This window comes from Petromyzon marinus, chromosome 44 (assembly GCF_048934315.1).
Source record: "Petromyzon marinus isolate PM22_M1 ecotype Great Lakes invasive population chromosome 44, UKy_Petmar_22M1.pri1.0, whole genome shotgun sequence".
In the NCBI taxonomy this organism is placed as follows: Eukaryota; Metazoa; Chordata; class Hyperoartia; order Petromyzontiformes; family Petromyzontidae; genus Petromyzon; species Petromyzon marinus.
Window position 1 is genome coordinate 463,177 of NC_133710.1, and position 22,439 is coordinate 485,615.

The 22,439-nt window shown below is 49.3% G+C and overlaps 1 protein-coding gene across 3 annotated transcripts in view; it reads left to right on the top strand.

The window, feature by feature from the left end:
* LOC116951885 (transitional endoplasmic reticulum ATPase) overlaps positions 1 to 22,080 on the top strand; it is a 75,396-nt gene extending 53,316 nt beyond the window's left edge. Inside the window, exons 14-19 of one of the 3 annotated variants that reach the window (XM_032970703.2) lie at positions 2,628 to 2,806; positions 3,692 to 3,821; positions 14,079 to 14,237; positions 16,186 to 16,340; positions 19,956 to 20,096; positions 20,804 to 22,080. In XM_032970703.2, coding sequence (XP_032826594.1) covers positions 2,628 to 2,806; positions 3,692 to 3,821; positions 14,079 to 14,237; positions 16,186 to 16,340; positions 19,956 to 20,064 — 732 coding nt within the window. In that variant the 3' untranslated portion in view covers positions 20,065 to 20,096; positions 20,804 to 22,080. Of the gene's footprint in view, positions 1 to 2,627; positions 2,807 to 3,691; positions 3,822 to 14,078; positions 14,238 to 16,185; positions 16,341 to 19,955 lie in introns of all 3 variants that reach the window. The other 2 variants (XM_032970704.2, XM_032970702.2) reach the window with 2 other exon arrangements.
* Positions 22,081 to 22,439: the final 359 nt, after the last annotated feature.

A 22,439-nucleotide genomic window follows, 5' to 3' on the forward strand; every position in this document is an offset into this window, starting at 1 on the left:
TTCTAAATGTGGAGGGAAAACTGGAGGACTCGGAGAAACATCCATGCGACCACGGGGAGAACATGAAAACTCAAAATATATAGCTTTCAGTGTCTGGATCGAACCCATGACCTCCTTTATACCAGGATAGGTAGTTAACATCGATGTTAAGAACGGTGCACACGCGAATATGATGACACTGCTTGGGGAGGCCCTCATCTAGCGGTGTGGAATGAACTAAATGGGCTGCACACACGAATATGGGGAAGCGGTAGCGCAACGATTTTAATTATTTATTTATTTTTATGCCGGGGCGGAGTGGTTATCATTGTACTGCACTACGAACCCGGTGACCTGTGACCTGTGTGCTAATTTGCTGACTCATAGTTAACGTTCGTGGCAAGTAACATCTGAACTCAACAACAGGGTGGTGGTGAAATACGGTCATAACACCCCCACGACCGGCTCGGCGTGGCGGGAGTCCCGCATCTAGCAGTGGATTGACAACATTTTAATCATGCTACGCTGACACAACGAAACGACACTTGGTGGGACCATTTCCCACAGTGTCTCGTCGTTTGCAAGCAGCAACACAATAGGCAGTGCGGTGTGTGGCGAGCAGAGGGGGTGGGTGGGGGGGGTGTCACCCCTCGCAGCGCTTGGCGTTAACTCGGATTTACCCTAACCTGGTTACACAGTTCAGAGTAATTGTTCTCTACGCCATAAATCTCCTGTGTGAAGCGAACTTGTTGGCATGAGCCCTGCTCTCCCCGCCTCCGCACCCACCCCCACCCACCTCCCCTTGCCAGACGTGCACCTGAATGCAATCGGGTGTCCGGATGATGTACTCTCCTGCTGTAAGTCAGAGAATTAATGAAATGTCAGCCCCGACTGGCCGGAGGAGCGCACCGCATTTTTACTCCACTCTCCCCTCCTCCTCCGACCTCCCTGCGTCATGTACCTCCAATGGAAAGTGCCAATCATCGCGCGCGGAGCCGACGCCGCATACGATGTGATGTGCGCGCGGCTTCTGAGAGCGCGGGGCTCGGGTCGCCGATCCGTTTATTCCCCTGCTCATTCCGCGTGACGCGGCTCGTTACAGACGCTGTGCGTCCGCGCGACTATTTTTGTATCTTTGCTTCAATTTGATCGTATCCCCCTTCCGCCCCTCCACCCCCGCTCCCCCTCCATCCCCCCCCCCCCCGCTCCTCCCCCCCCCCCCTCCAACCCGGGGCCCCTAAATCTTGGCGTCAGATTGAGTTTCGTATAGATTTTTGTAACGTTACCTATGGATTTTTCTGCAGTTATCAAGGCTGGGTTATGATGAATCCAAATATAGCCACTTACTGCTGAGTGCTCGTACTTTGCAAGCAAGCATCGCGCGTTTGCATGCGTATATGCATATTTCAGTGCGTGCATGCGTACGTGGATGTGTGCGAGTGTGTATTCATGCCTGCCTGCATGCATGTGTTTTTGTATGTATCCGTACAAACGTAGAAATGCGTGGGCGTGCTTCGACATGTTTGTGTGTGTTTATGGGTGCTAATAGCACGGTATTTAGCATACAGCGCAACAATCTTGGTGACATGTTTGATTCGAGGTCATGCACAATTTAAGTGACCCGTGATATCAAACACTGTCGTGGTCTTCGCCTAGGTCTTCTCAGCCTTAAAATTAGGACAAGCACAGCCCTTCTGTCAATCAACTGCAAGTCAGGGAGTTAATTGACCATACTTCACGATGCTGGTCAGTGCTTTGGTGAAGATCGGGAGCATAGACACGGTATGATAGAAGTGCAGTTCAACAATGGATTTTGCTGCACTGCACTTGGCTGTCCACAACAGAGCCGAGCAGTGCTGGTTAAATGCTTGGCTGTCACAGACCCAACCGCTATCCGGGCTCAAACGTGCTTAGCTGCTGAGGTTTTACAACATCGGGTGCATTCTGGGTAGTTTGGTCATAGGCCACAACACAAATGAGGGCATTTGTGTTGTGGCCTATGTGGTTAGCCAATGAGCGTTGCTGGCCAGACCGCAACCCTTTGTGCGCCAGGCCTGCTTTAGCAGGTGTTCGCAAGAAGCACTCGCCCCATTAGTCTGTCAAGCTCAAATGAGTACCTGATGCGGTGTGTAAACATCGCCACACGGCAGACAAAGGCGGTCGGGCGTGGTGCTACCCACCCACCCTAATGGGTGCTCGCTAACACCTTACCACAAAGGTCTGTTAAGGCTATATGGGGCGGATTTTTGTCTTGCATCCTGAAGTATGTTGAGCTTGAATGAGTACAACCCCACATGCACAACCATTTGTCAGTCGACTGCTGATTCAGGGGCCTCCCCACGCCGTGCGGCCCGTCGGGGGGAGGCTACGTGCGTTCGATCCCGACCCCGACACCTGCATATTTGGAGTTCGCGTGTTCTCCTTGTGGTCACATGGATTTTTCTCCGGGTCCTCCAGTTTTTCCCTCCACATTTAGAAGTGTGCGTTTACAGGATTTGGTTGCTATAACGTTTCCTCATGATAAGCCATTTTGTTGAGCTATCATTTGTGGCCATGTCGCCTCTGAAAAAGAGATATACAGCGCCGTGGTCCTTACCTGGTAAAATAAAAAATAGTTTATCTGACCATATTTGACCTTGTGCCCTCAGGCCCGGCAAGCGGCTCCGTGTGTGCTCTTCTTTGACGAGCTGGACTCCATAGCGAAGGCACGCGGGGGCAACGTCGGCGACGGTGGCGGTGCGGCCGACCGTGTCATCAACCAGATCCTCACCGAGATGGACGGCATGGGCACCAAGAAGAACGTTTTCATCATCGGCGCCACCAACCGGTGAGGCCTCCCCCCGGCGCTCTGTCGGCTCGCGGGTTGCGATCCCGGCCGAGGCCTGACCCCACCCGACCCCAAGGGTATGTGCAAACTACTGGACATCTGTGAAAGGAGCTTTATAGTTCATCGGATTATGACCTCCCCACAAGCACCGGGAGCGCTACATGAAGGTTCGACAGTCGGTTCAGTTCGTGTGGAAGTCCGTAGCGGTTTTCCTGTTGAGAGTTGGCCCGCGTTGTAGGGGGCATGCGGGCCAGCATTATGGGCATCGTACGGTGCGAAATAAGTTCTACGTACGTACATACGAGGGTCAGCCGGCCGGTGGTGGTGGCGCATGCCTGCAATGGAGGCGAGCGTTGGTGGATCGCGCAAAATGTTGCGAAACGGCCTTCCCGTGGGCGTCAAGGTGTCATGCGTACCCTGGCTCTTGCCAGGAGAAGGCGGTTGCGCAAAGTGCGAATTAAATTTGTCAGTCCATACAAAAGGGATAGCGTTGCCCCCTCGCACGGGATGGTTTTCTCCGAGTGCTCCGTGTACCTCGCACACATGTAAACACTCGTTAAATTGCTGAAAACATGTTCATATATAGAGGACTGCAGAGCTTGGGCAATTGTTGATGCCGGCTCGCCGCCCGGCTCCTGGCGAGATGCAATTTGCATGAATACGTGTACAGGAGTATTGAGACACTTCTAGTTATTTGTCTCAAGAAGATGATAGCCAAAGGCGTGCTTTTAAAGCAGAGGACCAGAGAAGACTGCACCAGAGGACCTAATTTGACAGTCAATCGTCAAAGTTTCTTCCTCAACTGAGGTTCTTATCCAACAGTACATTGACCAAACGGCTGTACATTTATATGACCGTGCATGCGTGCGTGTTTCTCGACTCTAGACCGGACATCATTGACCCTGCCATCCTGCGTCCCGGTCGCCTGGATCAGCTGATCTACATCCCGCTGCCCGACGAGAAATCCCGCAGCGCCATCCTCAAGGCCAACGTGCGCAAGTCTCCCATCGCCAAGGTCAGAAACTCTCCCCCCCCCCCCACGCCTGCTGCTATCGTGGAATTGCTCGCTTACATCATATCACGTATGACCCCAGTGGACTCTGGACTTGAACGCCACGGTGACGAGTTGTTGACTACTTCCGATTCCCGCACCTACGATTGGCACGGTTGGCTCCCTACGGTGCGAAAGAAGTTCTACATACATACACCATTACGACCATCATCACCACCACCATCGTCGTTGGGCGAAAGCATTCTCGAGCCGTTGCCGAACCATTCCCCTCAGTCCCGTGACGCAAACAATCCACCCAAGCACCTGAAAACGAGTGGATGCGCATCGCCCTGTCACGAATAATAACAAGGGGCTCGCCTTCTTCGTAGGTGATTGAGCGCGAGTACGTTACATACGCGGCGTTGTTGCCGGCTCGAAAATTTCCCTCTTGTACTATCGTGAATGCGGCCGAAATGCTTGTTGTGATGGATAAGAACGTTATCGGTCACTGCATCGCGCTTAGAGATGAGCTTCTGCGGCCCTATGGAACGCTTTTGCTTCCGATATTAGGAAGCCATTGGAGCTATGCACTTTGAAATCCTAGATTGAAAACTAATTTCGTTACAACTGCTTTTCGTGTTTAGTTTGTCCTTCCCCCCGCACCTCCGATTAGAACGGTTGGCTTTGTACGGTACGAATGAAGTTCAACACGCATACATTGGGGTCCTAAGTGGTAGGTTTCCCTGCCGTCTTGCATTGTACACACATAACGCAAGGCAGGGGTTGGGGAGGAGAGTGGTGGTGTAGTGGTTAGCACACTACGTGTTGAATCCAGTCGCCTGAACTCAATCCTGCTCATGGCTAACATCAGTGGTGTGCTATGCTCCCCTGCCCCGCCTCCGTGTTTATCAACCTGCACTATCCAGTGTGGTGAAGTATGGTCAAATAACACCCAGAGCTCACTGGGTGTAGAGAAGCCTTCATCCAGCAATGGACAAAGGGCAGCAAATTATTATTCATTATTTATGCAAGGAGATAACTTAAGGCCATACCTGGGAATCGATATGTTTTTCCATTATGCTAAACAGATTCCAACGATAAGCCTTGGAAGGGCTTTCACATAACATAGATTGAAATGTTAGTGGCATAGCATAGAAGTAGCACTCCAGCCAAAGATGAAAGTTTAGTTACGAGAACTTTTGTCTTTTATAGATGATCAAGTTTGATCGCAGTGTATTGCTATAATTTGTACATGTTTAAATTGTGTTTATATTTTAATTGAGAAACTTAGACATCTGAGCAAAGCCACGCACCAGTCTTGACCGCGAGTGACTTGCCACACGTTTCCACTGTTAAACAAATGAAAGAAACATACCTGGTAACATTGAAGTGAGGTCATTAGAACAATTGTAGTAACTACAGATGGAAGGGATTGACTGGCGAGAGATGTGGTGGCTTCATCGGCGTTGTAACCGATACTGCCGTAGGGTTTCGTAGTTGTGCCGTACGGCTCTCGGATGCGTTTGCGGGTCGTGCTGCGTGTTGTTGAGCACGATATCCGAAGTTTCTCTCCACGTGCTGGGAGCGTCTGCCTGAACGAGCGGTATCAACTGTAAACTTAATTGGAGAGCTGTCATTGTCTCCGACTTAATCACCTTGACGACCTCCCGACGATGATATCGTGTGGCTGTGAAGGAGTGACGTGACAGACATGTCCAAGAGATTTAGACGGTCACCACTAAAGCTTTGAAACATTGATGGACAGCAAGTGCACTGCCAGAGACGTGGCTCACCAACACAAGGTCTCTCAATGCATTATCAGGCTATGGATGTTTTCAATCATGCCTCGCAGTCAAAACAGTCCAAAGAGTTCCAGAGTCCTGGACAGCCCTGCCACACACGCTCCTTGATGGGCAGATAATTACTTAAACTTCTCACCACTTGTAGCCTCTCCGTACCACAATATGCTGTCATAGAGAAAAGAGCCCTGCCGCTTTCCTTGATGTATGTACGGATCACGGATCGGACATCGGACGCACGCATTCTCGCCAAAGTTTGCCATTGTCGCGTAGCTCTTGAATGCTGGCTGATTGTTTGGGCTGACACTGAGATTGGTCGCTAGGTCATGTTAATGTCATCGTAAAAAACTTATCATTGATTATTAATGGTTGACAACATCATGGGACCTCCTTTGCCAATACCAACATATGAGAATAGGTTTTCCCCTTTTTTCTGGCAACAAAACAGGTTTTGATTTAAAGCTTTCGTGACTGCAGTAATTCATATTCTTAGTTTTTTCGGTAAAGTCACGTTGAAGAGAAACAACAAAATAACAAAATATATATAAAACAATAAGGTGTGATGACCGTTTGAGTTATGGTCGAAACGTCGTGAGAATTTTTTATTGTTTTATATATATTTTGTTATTTTGTTGTTTCTCTTCAACGTGACTTTACCGAAAAAACTAAGAATAACAAAACAGTTAAGATGTTAACACCAAACTGAAACCTTTTACAAGGAATCATGTCTGCAGTCACCACAATACTTGTGGTCAGAATGCAAACAAAAAAACACTGATAATATATGCATTGTCTTTGAAACTGATTGGTCCACACCAGACAGTTTTCTTTTGAGCCTCGTCTCAAACGGTGTCCTCTGGTCTAACACCACAAGCATTGTGGTTAATGCAGACATGATTCCTTGTAAAAGGTTTCAGTTTGGTGTTTTAACATCTTAACACCTGTTTTGTTGGCAGAAACGAGGGGAAAAACCTATTATCAATGGTTGACAACTTACATTTAAAGGACTGCGGAACTTGGAGGAGAATGATTGCGTAGCTACCACCTTCCTGCTTGTCTGGGTCCTCCTTGCGCCTCTGAGACGTTCTCTCTCTTCAAGAGTGAGCCAGTACTGTGCTGCGTGTTACAACTTGAAATAAAAAAAGTTATTTAAAAAGACGTGGATGCTAACAAAGAGAATGGAACACTAGCTGCAGCATGCACAGAGAAGCATGGAGAGGTGCTACCTTGAGGGGAAATTCATGAATTGGAGAACGTGCGCGAGTTAGACACGTCGTATCGACCATTGAGAAAAGTGGGATTGGACAGAAATGGACAGTGGTCAAGACTTGCACCTGAAAGGACATTCCATGGAGATGGAGCGATGAAATCGGCTCGTATGCACGAAAGCTTTATTGATCGTTGCATCGCAAGACGTTAAAAGATGGTGGCGGTTTGGGGAGACCTTCATCCAGGAGTGGATAGATTATAGCTGATGTTGATGAAGGTTTAGCATAGTAAATCAAAGGGTTGTCACTGTCGATGCCATTAATTGCATCACACCTCTATCTTTTTCTTCCTTCTGTTAGAGCCAACAATATGTTGATCAGTTTGCTTCCCAACCTTGAAAGCTTGGGTGTTGTATAGTTCTTACCCTATTTGGCTTTTGGCCAAATTCAATATCTGGAGTTTGTACCGAGTTCAAGATTAGCCCAAAAAAGCTCTTCAAAATTGGTCATAATTAGTCCCCAAAGTTATACTCGAACCAAATTGCTTGTAATTACGAACATTTAGACAATGACTTTTTTGTTCTGGAAACGGTGAGCTCAATTATTTAGATTCAAATTACTTGTGCTCTGTCGCCTTTTATGAGACACTTAAATTCTGGACTTGCTGCTTGGTATATAATATTTTATACATTTTTCTACTGCAGCTTGAATGACATTGTTCAGAGGCTTGGGCAGGACATATTGGCAGACCGGGGGATTGTGGACGATTGTCAAGAAGAATGGTGGCAGCCAGGGAGGGAACGCATGCGAGAGTACGTCCGCCGCTGGAGATGGAGCAATGAAATCGGTTTGTGTACAGGTGCTGCGTGGATTATTACATCGCAGACTTGTGGGGGGGAGGTGGTGGCAACGGCTTTGGGAGGCAGTCAGCCAGCAGTGGATTGTCCATCGGGTGATGGTGACGATGTAGATTCGTTTTGTATGGCACGTCAATAATGGACACACAGTCTCCACTTGGAACTAAATATATATTTTTGTCATACGCATAGTGTTGGAAAACAATGCCCCATACATGCTTTGGCCGTGTGTGAGGCAGGCAGGAATCCAGGCAAACATTTTTTGTAGCCTGGTGATATGATTATATGTGGAGAGACAGACGTTTTGTGGGTTCTTGGTTTATCATGGTCCTTGACGATAGCACAGAACGAGTTTCATTTAGTCATGTCTGGCTCTGCTATGTGTGTATGTTGCACCTTTAGTACTGTACGAATATGTATGTGTGTATATTGAACCTCTTTCGCACTGTACGTATCCAACGGTGCTAATTGGAAGTGTGGGGGAAGGACAACAAACTAAATACAGAAAGCAGTTCTAAAGAAATGAGTTTTCAATCTAGAAATTCTGCGGTGTGTAATAGTGCCCTGTCACAGAACCCCCAGATGCTGATGTGGTTCTTTTCTCCAATTATGCAACCTATCAAATTTAGAGATTTATTTTCTAAAGCTCTCATTGCCTTGTCCAAATTGGTATGCGGTGTTTTAACAATCATTGTGGGGAACGGTTGCACAATGGTTAGTGCATTCTGCTATGAACCCACTAGTAACGAATTGGCTTGTTCTGTTTACGTGACAAACCTTACTAATTGGGTCTCGGGTGGTGGTGGTGGTTTTAATGACACATATTTACGCCATCTAAACCAAAAAACCTGCACTGACCAGCCCAGTGAGGTATGGTACAACAACAACCGCCATTCGCTACTAAGTGGCAGTGACGTCACCACGACGCTTGTGTCAAGCCACTGGCCTGGCTATGGTGCAAACAACCCCTATAACCGACACCATGTCAGGAAGCCTTCATCTAATAGTGGATTGACCAAAGAGCTGTACATTTTGGTAATTTCCTTGACAATGGATATGTTCAGGATCATCGTGCATGATACCAAACCTCCTGGTCTGTGAAGTGGGCAGTGTATATCAGTACAGCAAGTATATTGTTCCCCGTACACGTGGTTCGGTTTTCTTCCTCCGTCTACGCCAACATTTTCTGCCCCGCCCCCCGCCCCCCCCCCCGAAACGGTCATTCCGGCATCCGCCAAACATCCCGACGTAGGAGAGCCCTCCTTAAAACGACGCTTGAGACTCGGCGAGGCTCTTCCAGGAAAGTTACTCTGTTGCAAAGCATTCTCATCGGTCACGCGGACAGCCGCGTGACGTGATATTGATGCACTTGTCTCACCGTGGATCTCGGCCCCCTCTCGCGACGTCTCCTGCCCCTCTCCCCCTGCCGTGCTCCCTTCCTCCTTTGCTTCCTGAGAGGAAAAGAGGGCTCCATTTTTAAATGTGCTTAATGGCTTCGATTAGGAGATATGCAAAGGACGGCTTCCGCCTCGGAGACTAAATATAGGCGTGAGGCTGCCGTGAAGTGCCGAGCCGTTGTTTTCCCGTTCCGCGTGCGCCGCCGTCCCGCGCCGCCGTCCCTGCTTGGGGCACTCGATTTCGCGGTCCCCCCCCCCCCCCCTCCTGCCAAGAGCACAGCCCAGACATCGGCGAGGGCGGAGGGCGTTGTTGCTCGTCGTCGTTATTCACGGCAGGATGCTGCCGCCGGTGGTTGTTGTAGTGGTTAGCAGCATGCTCGACCGTCGATCCAGTGGTTGACGGTTCGATTCGATTTCCTGGCGCGGCAGTTTGAAACAATCGGGAACGCTTCATGAATCCCCCCCCAGCCCTGCACGGCCTCTGTCTACCCAGCCATATATGTGGGTTTGGCACAGTTTAGTTGATTTAGCAGGTTGCACCTTCGATTAACCCGGTTGTCTACATACGGTGCAAACGAAGTTAAATAATCATAGATACAAAGTGTTGGAAGTCACCTCTTCCAAGACATCTGGCCAACATAGAAGGGTAGGTCAAATACTTCCTTGAGGGGATCTCTCGAGCTCCCCCTTGTAATTGTAGTGCTGCTCCTTTACCTTTAGAATTTATAGCTCTTTGTCAATACACCGCTGAACAAATGCTTCCTTATTTTGGCTTAGTCGTGGCGGTTGTTTGACTGACCAACTCGGTGAAGTACGGTGTTTGTTGAAGGAATGGGAATTTCCCAACTTCATTTCAAATATCACTCCACTGATGATCGCCATGGCTGGGGATTGATCTGGGGTCGCCAGGTTCATCGCGCAATGCGCTAACCTTGTTCCATTGCTGTGTGTGTGCACCTCGTATCTGGCGATGCCACTGCATTCGCCGTCAGCCGCCTCCTGTCTCGCCTCCGCCAAATCAACCTTTAGGACCATCAATAATATATTTATTTGTCAAGACTCACACCGCTCTACCCCCACCACCCCACCGCCGGAAAAACAAATGCCACTCGCCGCACTTTGCTCGTTGACGCGCGGTTGTTTTAAGAGGTTGGAAGATCCGTAGCCCCGTTCACCGCTGTGAAGATTTGACCTTGATGCTGATTGCTAAGTCCTCGGCTGTGGCAGCGCGATCAATATCCATTAACGTGTTCGGGCCCGAATCGCCAGTTTGTTGTGATGGTTGGGATTTCGGGTGGCGAGAGATGACCCGGCAATGACGCTTATTGACACGAGGAAATGGCAAGGGAAATTGAATTGATACATTTAAAAACAATAATACATAATTGGCGGTGAGGGGTTTTAATCTCCTCTAACCTACAGTCGTCGTCCTCCTCGCCTTGCTCAGGAATAACAATAAGAGCATATGGTTGTGGAACGGGGTGGGGTGGAGAAGCAGTTTTTACGTGGCCCCATTTTTGTCCGGCAACGCTTTGGCGGTGTGCCCGTCCTCGCGATTGGAAGGGGTTGCGAGCTTGTGTCCTGCTTGGTGTCGTCCCTGTCCTATATATTATGGGATATCATCATATGGATAGAATGGTTTCTGCAAGAGGGAATGTGGATTTGATGTGGCATTTCCACTGTTGGCTCAAGGCCCAGAGTGGGGATCAGCATTCCCTGTCCCCCCTCCCCATTGCCTTTGTGGGCAAGGAGACGCTCGCGGGGCTGTGAGTAGCGTCTTGGTGGAGGGGACATTTAATCCCGGCGGATCGCCGCTCCGTCTTAGCCGCAGCTAATGGAGAAACTCTTGGAGCAAGCTCTTTGGCTGGATTACACTACTCATTTTCTGGCATTGTTTTTTGATATAAAATATTTGTATTCCACATGCTCCCTCACATCATACGTTGACGAGAATAGATCAACATTATGACCTTCTGGGCGGCAGGTCCAGGGGCATCGACGGTATGAGGCACACCAGACTCAGCAGAGCAGGCGGGAGTAGGGGGTAAGGGAGGGAGGAGAGGGGGGTTGCAGGGGGGTTTTAGCCGGTCGTTACCTTTCTGGGTTCAGGTGTGTAAGACCGGTCTAAGGATCCGGTGTGTAAGACTGGTCTTAGGTTCAGGTAAGACCGGTCTAAGCTTTGGGGATAGACCCCATGTTCGTGTCTTCTTCCTTGTCTCTAAGCTTATAGCTCAGATGCTCCAGGGCCGAGATTGGGTTGGTGATTCTCTTCCTCCATACTCAATATGGTTTTCCTGTATCCTCTAGCGTGTTGCCGGTGCCCTTATTTTTTTTATCTCCCTCAACGTTAATTTTCTTCGTCAGAAAGAATGGAGGCGAGCTGTCGCTGCGACGCGTCGTCCATGTTCTGCTTCATTGCTCTGGTACGCCAATTCCGTTTCCAGAGCGAGGAACGACAGGAATTTTGAGAACTGGTGCGGCCGACGAGTTTGGTTTCCCCCTGATACAATCTTGAGGCGCTGGAAACCCACCGCGGCGTCGACATGCGGTAACCTTGGGATTGGAAGGTTGCGTGGCCCCACACGAGCCATGGAAAGCGTTTACAAATTCACCCAAAATTGAATCATTTCTCAGCATTTGTATTGGCCGACTGGGTGGTTAAGTTGTATTGCATTTAATAAAGGGGAGTTTCAAGCTGTGAGAGCCTGCGTGCACGCACACACGGACGTACAGCACCCACACGGACGCGACACAATTACTTGCGCAGAGATGCAGCATCCATGGCATGCACGCACACAAACACAATAGCACAAAAACACTTAGAAAGACAAAGATCCCCCATGTAGCCTTTCCAGACTGTTGGGGAAAGTGCTGTTAGCGAGTAGCACCTATGAAGGCCGGCACGGCACACGAGGGGGTGGGTGACCAACACCACGCCTGGCCGCCTTTGTCTCCCCAGTGGCGATGTTTACATACCTCAACAGGTACTAATTTGAAGTTGAGTCGACCTAGGGGAGGCACAGAACCGGTTCAGATTATTGTCGCTGGGTTCGTAGCGCAGCATGCTAACCGCTACACTACCGCTCCCCATGCACAGACGCATGCATGCACATAAAGACAAATATTTCCCCCATACAGCATTAACAGACTGTTGAGGTAAGCACTGTTAGCGAGCACCGAAGAAGGCCGGCACAGCATACTAGCTGGTGAGTGGCCGTAACACCACGCCCTCCTCAGTGCCGATGTTTACGCACCACACCAGGTACTCCTTTGAGGCTGAGTTAACCCAGGGGAGACCCAGGAATGGTTCAGATATTCGTATTACAGTGCCCCACCGCTCCCCACAGACACCCCCACATAGACGCTGAAAACAAGATCACCACACAACATACAATCCACACAGATAAACACCACACACCTACGCATACTCCATACACATACATAGCCAAGCGCACAACACACACATGCACCAAACATATGTACAAACACGCATTATATACGCATAGAAGCATGCACACACAGGCAGGCACACAAACTTAACGCACACCCTGCACGCAAGCAGACACAGATGCATCATTACACAATGCGCATGCGGTAGCACTAATTAGTGAGATACTTCGAGGCGCAACTTGAAAATAGCTATGAAAGGAAAAACGCAACTCGAGAAATAAATTAGAAGTGGTAGATACCAAGGCTCTGTGAAGCATTGCTAATGAGACAAAAATACTTGAGCTATTTTCAGACAATGTCAAATAATATAACTTAACTAACGTACACTTTTGAGTCGGCTTCTCCCTGCACTTAAGCAGCAGCCATGCTCTGTCTACTTCTGGATTGAGGGTAACACCAGCGCAAGCACAGGCCGTCTTTCACGCCTTTCATTCTGTCCTCTCATATTTCTTCGACTCTTGTTTAGCCACCCACTTGGTTGCTTTTTCACCAGTCAGTTTTGGGAAAGGCTGCTCGGCTTTATTGTCTGCTCGGCTTTATTGTCTGCTCGGCTTTCACCGTTCATAAAGCAAACAAGATGGCCGCCTAATATGTTTTTTGTGTGGGGAAAATTGTGTGGATGTATCTGGTTAGATGTAATTTGTAGGTTTCCAGTTGACTTGTTTGGTCATAGTTGCTGTCTAACTGAATATAACAATATATTCTTAGTTTTTTCGGTAAAGTCACGTTGACTTTACCGAAAAAACTAAGAATATGAATTACTACAGTCACGAAAGCTTTAAATCAAAATTGAATATAACAAGTTTTGCAGAATATGAATTACTGCAGTCACGAAAGCTTTAAATCAAAATTGAATATAACAAGTTTTGCAGAAGTTATGGGATGGTTAAAAAGTTAATATTAATAAAAAAATATATCCTTAGTCCTTAATTTTATTCCAATTAATTTATCTTAGTTGTGACGTTGGCTCGTGTTGGTCCACACAAATGGTCCAACTCTGAATAATGTTTAAAGTCTAAATCTGTTTCTGGTTGATTAATACGTGATTAATAACTTGCATCGCTTTGTCAATCCACTGCTGGATGAAGGCTTGTCCGTGCCATGTTAGGCATGGAGTTGTCTGGCCATGCTTTGCCAGGCTAGTCATTGCTGGTTGGAGAAATGGGAAGGGGGGGGGCAGAATCGGATATTACTCGCCGCTGATCAGCTATGACTGAGAATCGATTGAGCTCGCTAACCACTGTGAAGGGAAAGACAAATTAGGGTAAAATATTCAGTTGACCAAACATTCCGATGCTTCACCCTCCTGATAAATAATTGTGTGAATGGAGAAGCTTTCCTGGCTATATTATAGACATCTATATTATTAAATGCATTATTATATTGAAGCCTTCATTCATAAATCCTTGCGGTGGGTAGACTTTGAGAGCAGAGTGCCACAAACACACACGTCGGGTGCCGCACGAGGTCTGTATGCCACGTGACTCGAGACGTTCCGTCCGTCTACAGTCGAGCTTAGCAGGTCGCTCACCGTCATCACCCCCCCCCTCCCCCGCGTGTTCCCTTACAGGACGTGGACCTCGAGTACTTGGCCAAGACCACCAATGGCTTCTCGGGCGCCGACCTCACGGAGATCTGCCAGCGTGCCTGCAAGCTGGCGATCCGCGAGAGCATCGAGTCGGAGATCCGGCGCGAGCGCGACCGCCAGAGCAACCCGGACGGTGCCATGGTCAGTGATCAGACTGTTGGGGCCAAGTGTGGTTCACGAGCACCTATGAAGGCCGGCACGGCACACGATGGGGTGGTGTGGCCAGCCACCAATCCTTTGTATCCTGAGTAGCGAGGTTTACACATCGCATCAGGTACTAATTTAAGTCTGAGTCCACTTAGGGTAGGCCCAGGACCGGTTCAGATATCCGTCACAGGTATTGACAGTCGGCGAGAATCGAACTTGTGTCACTGGGTTCGTCGCGCAGCGCGCTAACTGCTCCACTCCCAGTGCACACACACACTTGCGCGCATATATCTCTTTTTCCACGTGCATATCCGAGCTGTGCTGGGGCTGTACCGAGTCGGCGCGGGGTCAGGAAGCACAACTTGCTTTTTCCACTACGTTCAGCTGCTTGTCTATCGCCCAACCATCACCAAATCACGCACTCTTTTCCAAGTCCATACGTGACTGAGTTCCATTGGTGCTTGGTTCCTCCTGAAGAAAGCCAGTTGTGACTGACATTGTTGAGACTTTCCTCTTAATGACAGGAAGCTTATTATTTAATATAAATCAATCCGTACCACTATAGTGTTTCCAAATTTCGGTAATTGGTACCCTTACCTACTCTGCCTCATGCACGTTTGTGAGTGACGGTGTCTAGAGCCAAACGAGTAAGGCTGCGATTCTGGCACGGTCATCTTTAGTCAAAATCATGGCCGAAGAGCGGGGGAAATTTTTTGTCACCGAATAAGGTGGGGCGGTATTCCCCATCAACCTGCTCAAAGAGCACCTTAGGCTGTTGTTTCTATATCCATACCCAAGATGGCACGGTGTCTGTGACCACGGTGACTAACTCCGAGCCTTACCGTTGAAATTTCTCGAGCAGATTTTGAGGATGCACCGCCCATAACCACCAGCAGGAGACACTGTGACCCACAAGGTGCAGAGCAGAGACAACATGGTGGCAGAGTCATCCGGGCCAGTTTGACAAGATGGCCGCCCTCAATTGAGTTGCTAAAGTCCCTTCTTTAGGGTTGCCACCTCTTCCTCTGCAGACCAAACGTGACCATATTTCTCAGTCAGCCTAGGTCTGTCAAAACTGTGCAGTCTCGTAATAAAGTTCAACACAGTACCGGTACCAGATGTCGGTACAAATAAATTGCTGCCACCCGAACACAGATGCCAATGATCGCACGTTTTGTGCCTTCCATGATACACAAGTGTGAGAGCTGGTATTCGACGATCTGTATGCTGCACATTGGAATTGTGGCCCATATTCAGATGGTGGTTTTCCAGCATTCCTCAACTTAATAGGCATAAAATTCAACACGTTCGTCAATAACGCTGCCCTAAAATTATATCATAGACCATACATGTGCTCCGAAGATGGGCCAAGAAGGGCCATTGCCCCAAACGTCACCTATTATAAACTTAGACTGTTTTTGATGGACACATTGCATTGTCTTTGTTATTGGTGCTTGTGCACCACTGCCAACACAGCAGCATTTCCAAATATTTCAACTTCAAGCGTGTGCAAGCTTTCATGCCTGTATGATTAAAAGCACAAGTCTTTCACATATCAACTGTGCCCTTTAGCCCCATTTCCTATTATTACATTGTGTAGTGATGCGGTGTGGGGTGACGATGTTACTGCCTTGTGTGGTGATCATCTTCCACCGTGTGTGGTGATGGTGTGCTGCCTAGTGTGTTGATGGCTTGCTGCCTAGCAGTGTGGTGATGGTGTGCTGCTGCCTAGCTAGTGTGGTGATGATGTGCAGCCTAGTGTGGTGACGATGGTACTGCCTTCTCTGGTAGCACCATCTTGTGATGTGCTGCTCGCTTGGTGGTGATTTTATTGCTGGGTGAGGTGCTCGTCTCCTGATGTGCGGTGGTGGTGACGCTGACGTGATCGCGATAACGATGCGCCGCTCTGCGTGGGCCGTGCTGTACCGCTTTGTCACCGCAGGACGTGGAAGACGAAGACGCGGTGCCTGAGATCCGCCGCGACCACTTTGAAGAGGCCATGCGCTTCGCCCGACGCTCCGTCAGCGACAACGACATCCGCAAATATGAGATGTTCGCTCAGACGCTGCAGCAGAGCCGCGGCTTTGGCAGCTTCCGGTGAGAAACCGACCGTCCGTCCGACTGTCCATCGGTCCACCGGGCACACCCCTGAGACATCATCGCACGTTGACATTTTGCGGAGTGCGAGGCACTCTCCGCGGTGATGCAAAAGTCGGAGGGGGGAGGGGGGGCCCAGGTTCACGTTGCTTGTTCGCTACGGAGACATCGGCCACACATTAACGAAAAATCGGTGTTGCCGGCACGCGTGTGTAACCGAATGTTGATGTACTCGTCATACGTTGGTCACGGACGCGATCCGATTCATTGGTTCCTAAACTGGGGCGAGCTGTACCGTGTGGCCAACTAGAATATCAACTTGCCACTTTCCAATTGTGAGCTTGAGGGCTCTATAACCACACAGCAGTGCGCACCCACCTTAGATTGTATACATTCTGCAGATGCTTTAAATAATAATAGTAATAACGCCCATTTATTCAGCAAAGTCACTGAGCCTCGAGCCTTTTTTTTCAGTTGGACCCTAGCATTGCCACGCATCACCAATTCCCTTTTAATGAGCGTATTGCTCATGGGAAGAAAACTGGAGTGCCTTGAGCAAAAGCACTCAAAATCTGTACAGACAGGTCAAGAAACCCGCTTGCTGTACTGCAATCTGGCCACCTTGTGGTTCGGCTGGTTTAGAATTCCACAGAAATATAATTATCCTCGTACGATCCACCAACCCCCCAACCCAATTGCGTGGCAGTCCTCTCCTTTTAGTTGGTCTGAGCCAGTTGTGGAAATTCCATATTCCTATGACCGGGGGGACCAGTGGATCAACTCGAGACGCAAACTGGCGCCGTCGAAATGGAAATCGGCGCTCCACTTAGACGCGCCCCTAAGTGTGGCTCGTTGAAGGACACGGGAGGAGCGGTATAAAACCTCTATTATGGATAAATGTTTCTGTGCTCGCCGCACAATTACAGCAGCGCCTACTTCGTATTGCTTGTGACGGGCGCGCTGGCGCTCGCTGGCTTCTCTCACTCGTTCGTCTGCTTTTATTCAAGCTTCCTAATTTGGTGCTTTGTGTGTGTGTTCTCGCGCTCTAATTGGCAACGGGCGTGCGAAAGTCTGAAGCATAAATTAGGCCAACGCGAACTGCAAGGAAACTCGCCATGAGGCCCTTTGTGCTTCTGATGGTGATTTGTGTGGTTAAGGAAAGTATGCTGCTGCTAGGAAGGGGAAAGCACTGTAAACAAACTTTGTTATGTTGGCAAAAAAAAAGTATTAACACGTGTGAAATTCTGTCCTTGGACAGATTAAGTTGGCCTGTGACCAATTTGCCTGCCATGCACCACCAAATCTCTTAATCACATCTCAGAAGCTAAGCAGGTTTGAGGCTTGGACAGTGCTTGAATAGGCAACCACCATGTATTAAGCAGGCTTTTATAGGCTGCTTTGGTACTACGTTGTGGGCATCTGCGAACATTGCAGCAACATCTAAGCTCACCAACCAACACTGACCAGTATGCTGAAGTATGGTATAAAAAATCCAAACAGGACAGATAGATGGATACACTGACATATAACAAATTAACACTATAAACCTTAGTTGGGAAGTGTGAAAAAAATCTTCGACTCGCTTGAGGACTTCCTCGACATAAGAGACGGTTGTCGTATATTGAGGTAATTACTCCAACCTTTCCACGTACTCCAAATGCCGCCGCTTGAAGCTGCTTCTTTGCTTACATATCACGTTAACGTACAACTTTCCACTGCATCTGAGTTAGTTGCTTGAAGAATGTGTATATGCCGCGGTGGCGAGATGTTAACTACCTTGCATGGTATACAGGAGATCGGGGGTTCGATCCTGACCCTGACTCCTGTATATTTGGAGTTTGCATGTCTCTCCCCGTGGTTGCGTAGATTTTAACCGGGTCCTTCGGTTTTGCCCTCCATATTTAGAAACATGCGTTTAGAGTATTTGGCTGCTATATATTTCCACATGATTAGCCACTTCGTTGAGCTATCATTTAAAAAGAGCTATGTAGCTCAGTGGGCCTTACCTGGTAAAATAAAAACAGTAAATATTTTCGTGTATTTTGGTGTTTCCCCGTTCACGACCAATAAATAACAGGCGAAATTTAACTGGTGCAGTGTGTAAACATTAACACTGGGGAGACAGGCGGCTAGGAGATAAGGGGGGGGGGGGTATCTTTGTTATGTTTGTGCGTCTCTCCATGTGGAGGGCCGTGTTTTCGTTGTTTGAAGCACTGCGCTACGATCCTGGCGAAACAGTCCGATTCCCTGCCATGGCTTGCATAATTGACCGGCGGTATCTGAACTTGCTCTGAGGCGTCCCCTCGGTCGACCCAGCCTTACATGAGTAACTTGTATAGCGTATATACATTAGCATTGGGGAATCAAAGGTGCCCGAGCGTGGTGGTATTGACCACACCCGTCTTCTGCAGCCTGCTGTCCTTAATTAGTACTCGCCACCAGCACTTGCCCCAACAGTATGTCGAAGGCTATATGGGTGAGTGCGTGAGTGATTGGGTGAGTGTTTGAGTAGGTGAGTGAATGGGTGAGTGCGTGAGTGGATCAGATGCTAGATTTGCCACGCTTCCGCGGATTCACTCTTTTGTTGCCGACTGCTGTTTGAAACTAAACAATTTTTTGTTTACTAGCTAAGCCCACTAAGCTATATCGCTCTTTTTCAGAAGCAACCTGGTCACAAATGATAGCTCAATATAGCAGGCGTCGGGTTTGGGATCAGACCCACAAACTCTTGTATACCAGGTGAGGGAGTTACCATCTCACCACTGCAGCACCCTAATTAAGGCGAATAAAGTATCACCAGGTCTCCCGCCTGATGTTGCTGTATGGCGACACGGGGAGGGGGGGGTGGAGGTGTGCAAGTCCTTGGCTGCAGTTTCCATTGGTTTACAGAAACCAGCCTCGGTAGCATTTGCACACCGCGGGGAGCGGCTGCGGAGGAGGGAGCTGGCGGCGTGCGCCCATAGTTTGTCAGTAAGCGAGCACTTCCACGCATCCTCCAAGTACCGCCACAGCAACGCTGCGATCGAGGCGGCTCGCGAAAAGATTGGTCCCTCCTGGCAGCCGCTGCCACAAAGTGCGCCTGTTTGTGAAACTTATTATCGCCTTTTTATATTTTAGTTTTTTTGTGCCCTTGGCTTTGTCGTGACGAGAAGATGGCGGCGTTTCCCCGCTTCCTGTCGTCAGATGCGCGTTTGCGTCGTGCCGCGCATGCTATTCGCCGTTACATCCGTGACGTTTCGCCCCATGCGTCATCACCATCCAGCAGTGGATTGATCACGGCCGGTGAGGATTTATCAATCCTGCTAGGTGACGTAGATACTGCAGATGGAGCCTCTCAACTCTCAATCAATGAGGTCCTTGACTCGGGCCCCATGAACCATCCGGGACCTATACAATGAATAGTACAAGTCTTTACAGGGGTGTCCTACGAATGGCAGACTACACTGGCTCCCACCTTGGGAATGTGGAATATCCGCCAATGGTGCCGGCGGAAGTGTGCTTTTCGGAGCCAATATCGTAATGGGTAATTGCCGGTCCGTCGGCGAGATGCGACGTAATCACGTGTCCTCCTCTCCCACCCAACCCTCGCCCACCACCCCCTTTTGTGCATTGCAGGTTCCCGGGAGCATCTCAGGGTGGCTCGGCCCCCAACCAGGGTCCCAGCGGAAGCGGTGGCAGCGGCAATCTGTACCACGAGGATGCGGACGATGACCTCTACGGCTAGGACTACAAACGCGCTCAACCCCCGGACCACAGGCAACCCCCAGTGCCCCCACACAGCCCAGGGCTTTAGTCGCATCATCCACCTGGAACTATGCACTCGCTCAGACCCCCCCACTCCCCCCCTATTGTCAACTGCAGCACACGCTCCCATCCAGCTACACATTCCCGAGACTAACTGCCCTTAGCGGAGGGAGTGGCTCCCTCGGCCGTGCGTGTCTTGCCTTGCCCCCCCCCCCCCTTCTACCCCCACGGCTGTCGTTAACCCCCAATGCCGGGAACTTAATTCATAGGGGTCGACGAGTCCATCCCTCGCCGCCATCCAGTGCCAAGCATTCAGACGGCGTGGCGGTGGCGTCCCTTGAGGTTTTTCCTTGCGGACCAAAACACCGGGCCGTGATCCCCGCGTCGAGATCAGCCGGGGACCGTGCTCGTGTAGCACGCACGCAGGGTTTCGTGGACGCGCGCAGTGCACGCTACGTGGAACTGAGAGTGGCCGAGGGCACTTGGCCCCTGACTCCTGAGGTGAAGCCAATTGTCACGTAATTGGTATCCGCTTTTCCCCGAATGCGTTCTATTAGATTGGCCATCCACATTGAAGATCAACAGCGCACATTACATTTGGACTGGTATAGGTAAAAATGTTGTATGTTGGGGATGATACAGATGTGGTGGTGGTGGCGATTGTGTTGCCCAACGTTCTTGACCGCCCCGTAACCCCGCTCTCTTTTGATTGGTTACAGACCGCTTCCCCATCCCCGCCCCTCAAGTTCCAACGTCGTCTCGCTAATCCAGCTTCCCAGCGTGCACCGCGTGCCCGCCCACACACTTGGCACGCATCGGACGCGTCGCTTCAATTCACATCGCGGAATCCACCCCAGCAGTCACCTACAAAATTAATAAAAATCCAGCAGCGCCCTTGACTAATGGATGCAACAGGCAGGGCATTGGTCCCATAATGACGGTTGGAAAGGTCAGAGCAGGGGGCTCTCCTTAGACCGTAATAACACTTCCCCGCCCCCACCCTCCCCCTCTGTAAAACGCTGTGCGCCGGTTCCATAGGTAAGATATCACTCATCCCTCGCTTCCCTCTCCCCCTCCCCGAGTAGTTGTCATTTCTCAGCCAAGGCATCACTCACGTTGGGCCCTGCAACCCCCCCCGGGGGGGGGCGGGGGCGGCCTCGCGCATCACAGAGCGTCAGTGCCGTCACTTCGTCTCCCCGCTGACACTACACTGACACTGGGTCCCCGGGTTCGATCTGGCCACGGGATTTACTTTTGACAGCATCTTCATTTTCCGCGTAGAGTAGAAGTAGCAGCGTTCACTAGAGCGTATCGCCGCACTTTGTGGGTATGTTTATTTTTTAACAATGTTTCTCGCCGTTCTCTCTCTTCTTTTGGGGCGGGGGGGGGTGGGGGACGTGCGCCGCAAACATTAATCGCTTGATGTATGTGATTCCTTGCAAGGGTTTAATTGGGGTTTGTCCTTCGAGTAAGAGGTTGTTCGATTCAAGTTTTGCAATTTCATATTATTTGCCATGCGTGAGGTTCCTTCTTTAAATTGACCTGGTTGATTGCTCTTAGGCAAAAAAAAAGTCACTTTTGTAGGTCAATGGTAACTTGAAATTCTTGCGCTTTAACGAGTCTGGCAACGGGACGAACGTGGCACTCGGCAAAGCCTGAACCGTCGCAATCATCCGCACAGACACACGGGCGAGTGGGCGTCATTGTAGTCTCGCCCACAGCCTCCCGTGTTTGTTAATCGCTCGCCCTTTCTGTGTATTGGGTGCGCACTGCGGTTTGACAAAAAAAAAATAAAGTGACGGCGATTATTTCTATAAATGCTGTTCCAAGCACTGGGGTGGGGTGGAAGGCTACTGCTGTTTTTGAAAGGACCAGCGAAGGAGAAGTCTGTTTGTGTGGTTGTTTTTTTGCAGTGGAAATCTTTTGTTGCATCTTCTGACCCAGAAGGAAACCACGTCTGCTGTGCCTCTGGTGAAAATAAAATAATGAATCCTCATTTTTCTCCTGTTGTCCTGATCAGACACTCATTAAACACTCACCACTGTTCCCCGCGTAACAAAAACTTTGCCTTAAAGGAGCACCTGCTGTTTTCTCCCATTTCATTGTCGTATTCCAACAAAGTTTGAAGTATTTTGCTAGCAGGAGGGGTGGCCCTTTAAGCAATAAATGCAGATTAATGATGTGCCCTCGCATAAAACGCAAGTGCAGTATGAAATGATTTCCCTGGGGGTTTTGTGGCGAGGGGATTATATTTTCACCACACACATTACTTGTGTAAGGTTGCAAAGTCATTCATTTACATTAATTGCAATTATGTGATACCACGTATTTAATTTTAGAGAGCTGTTAAAGAAC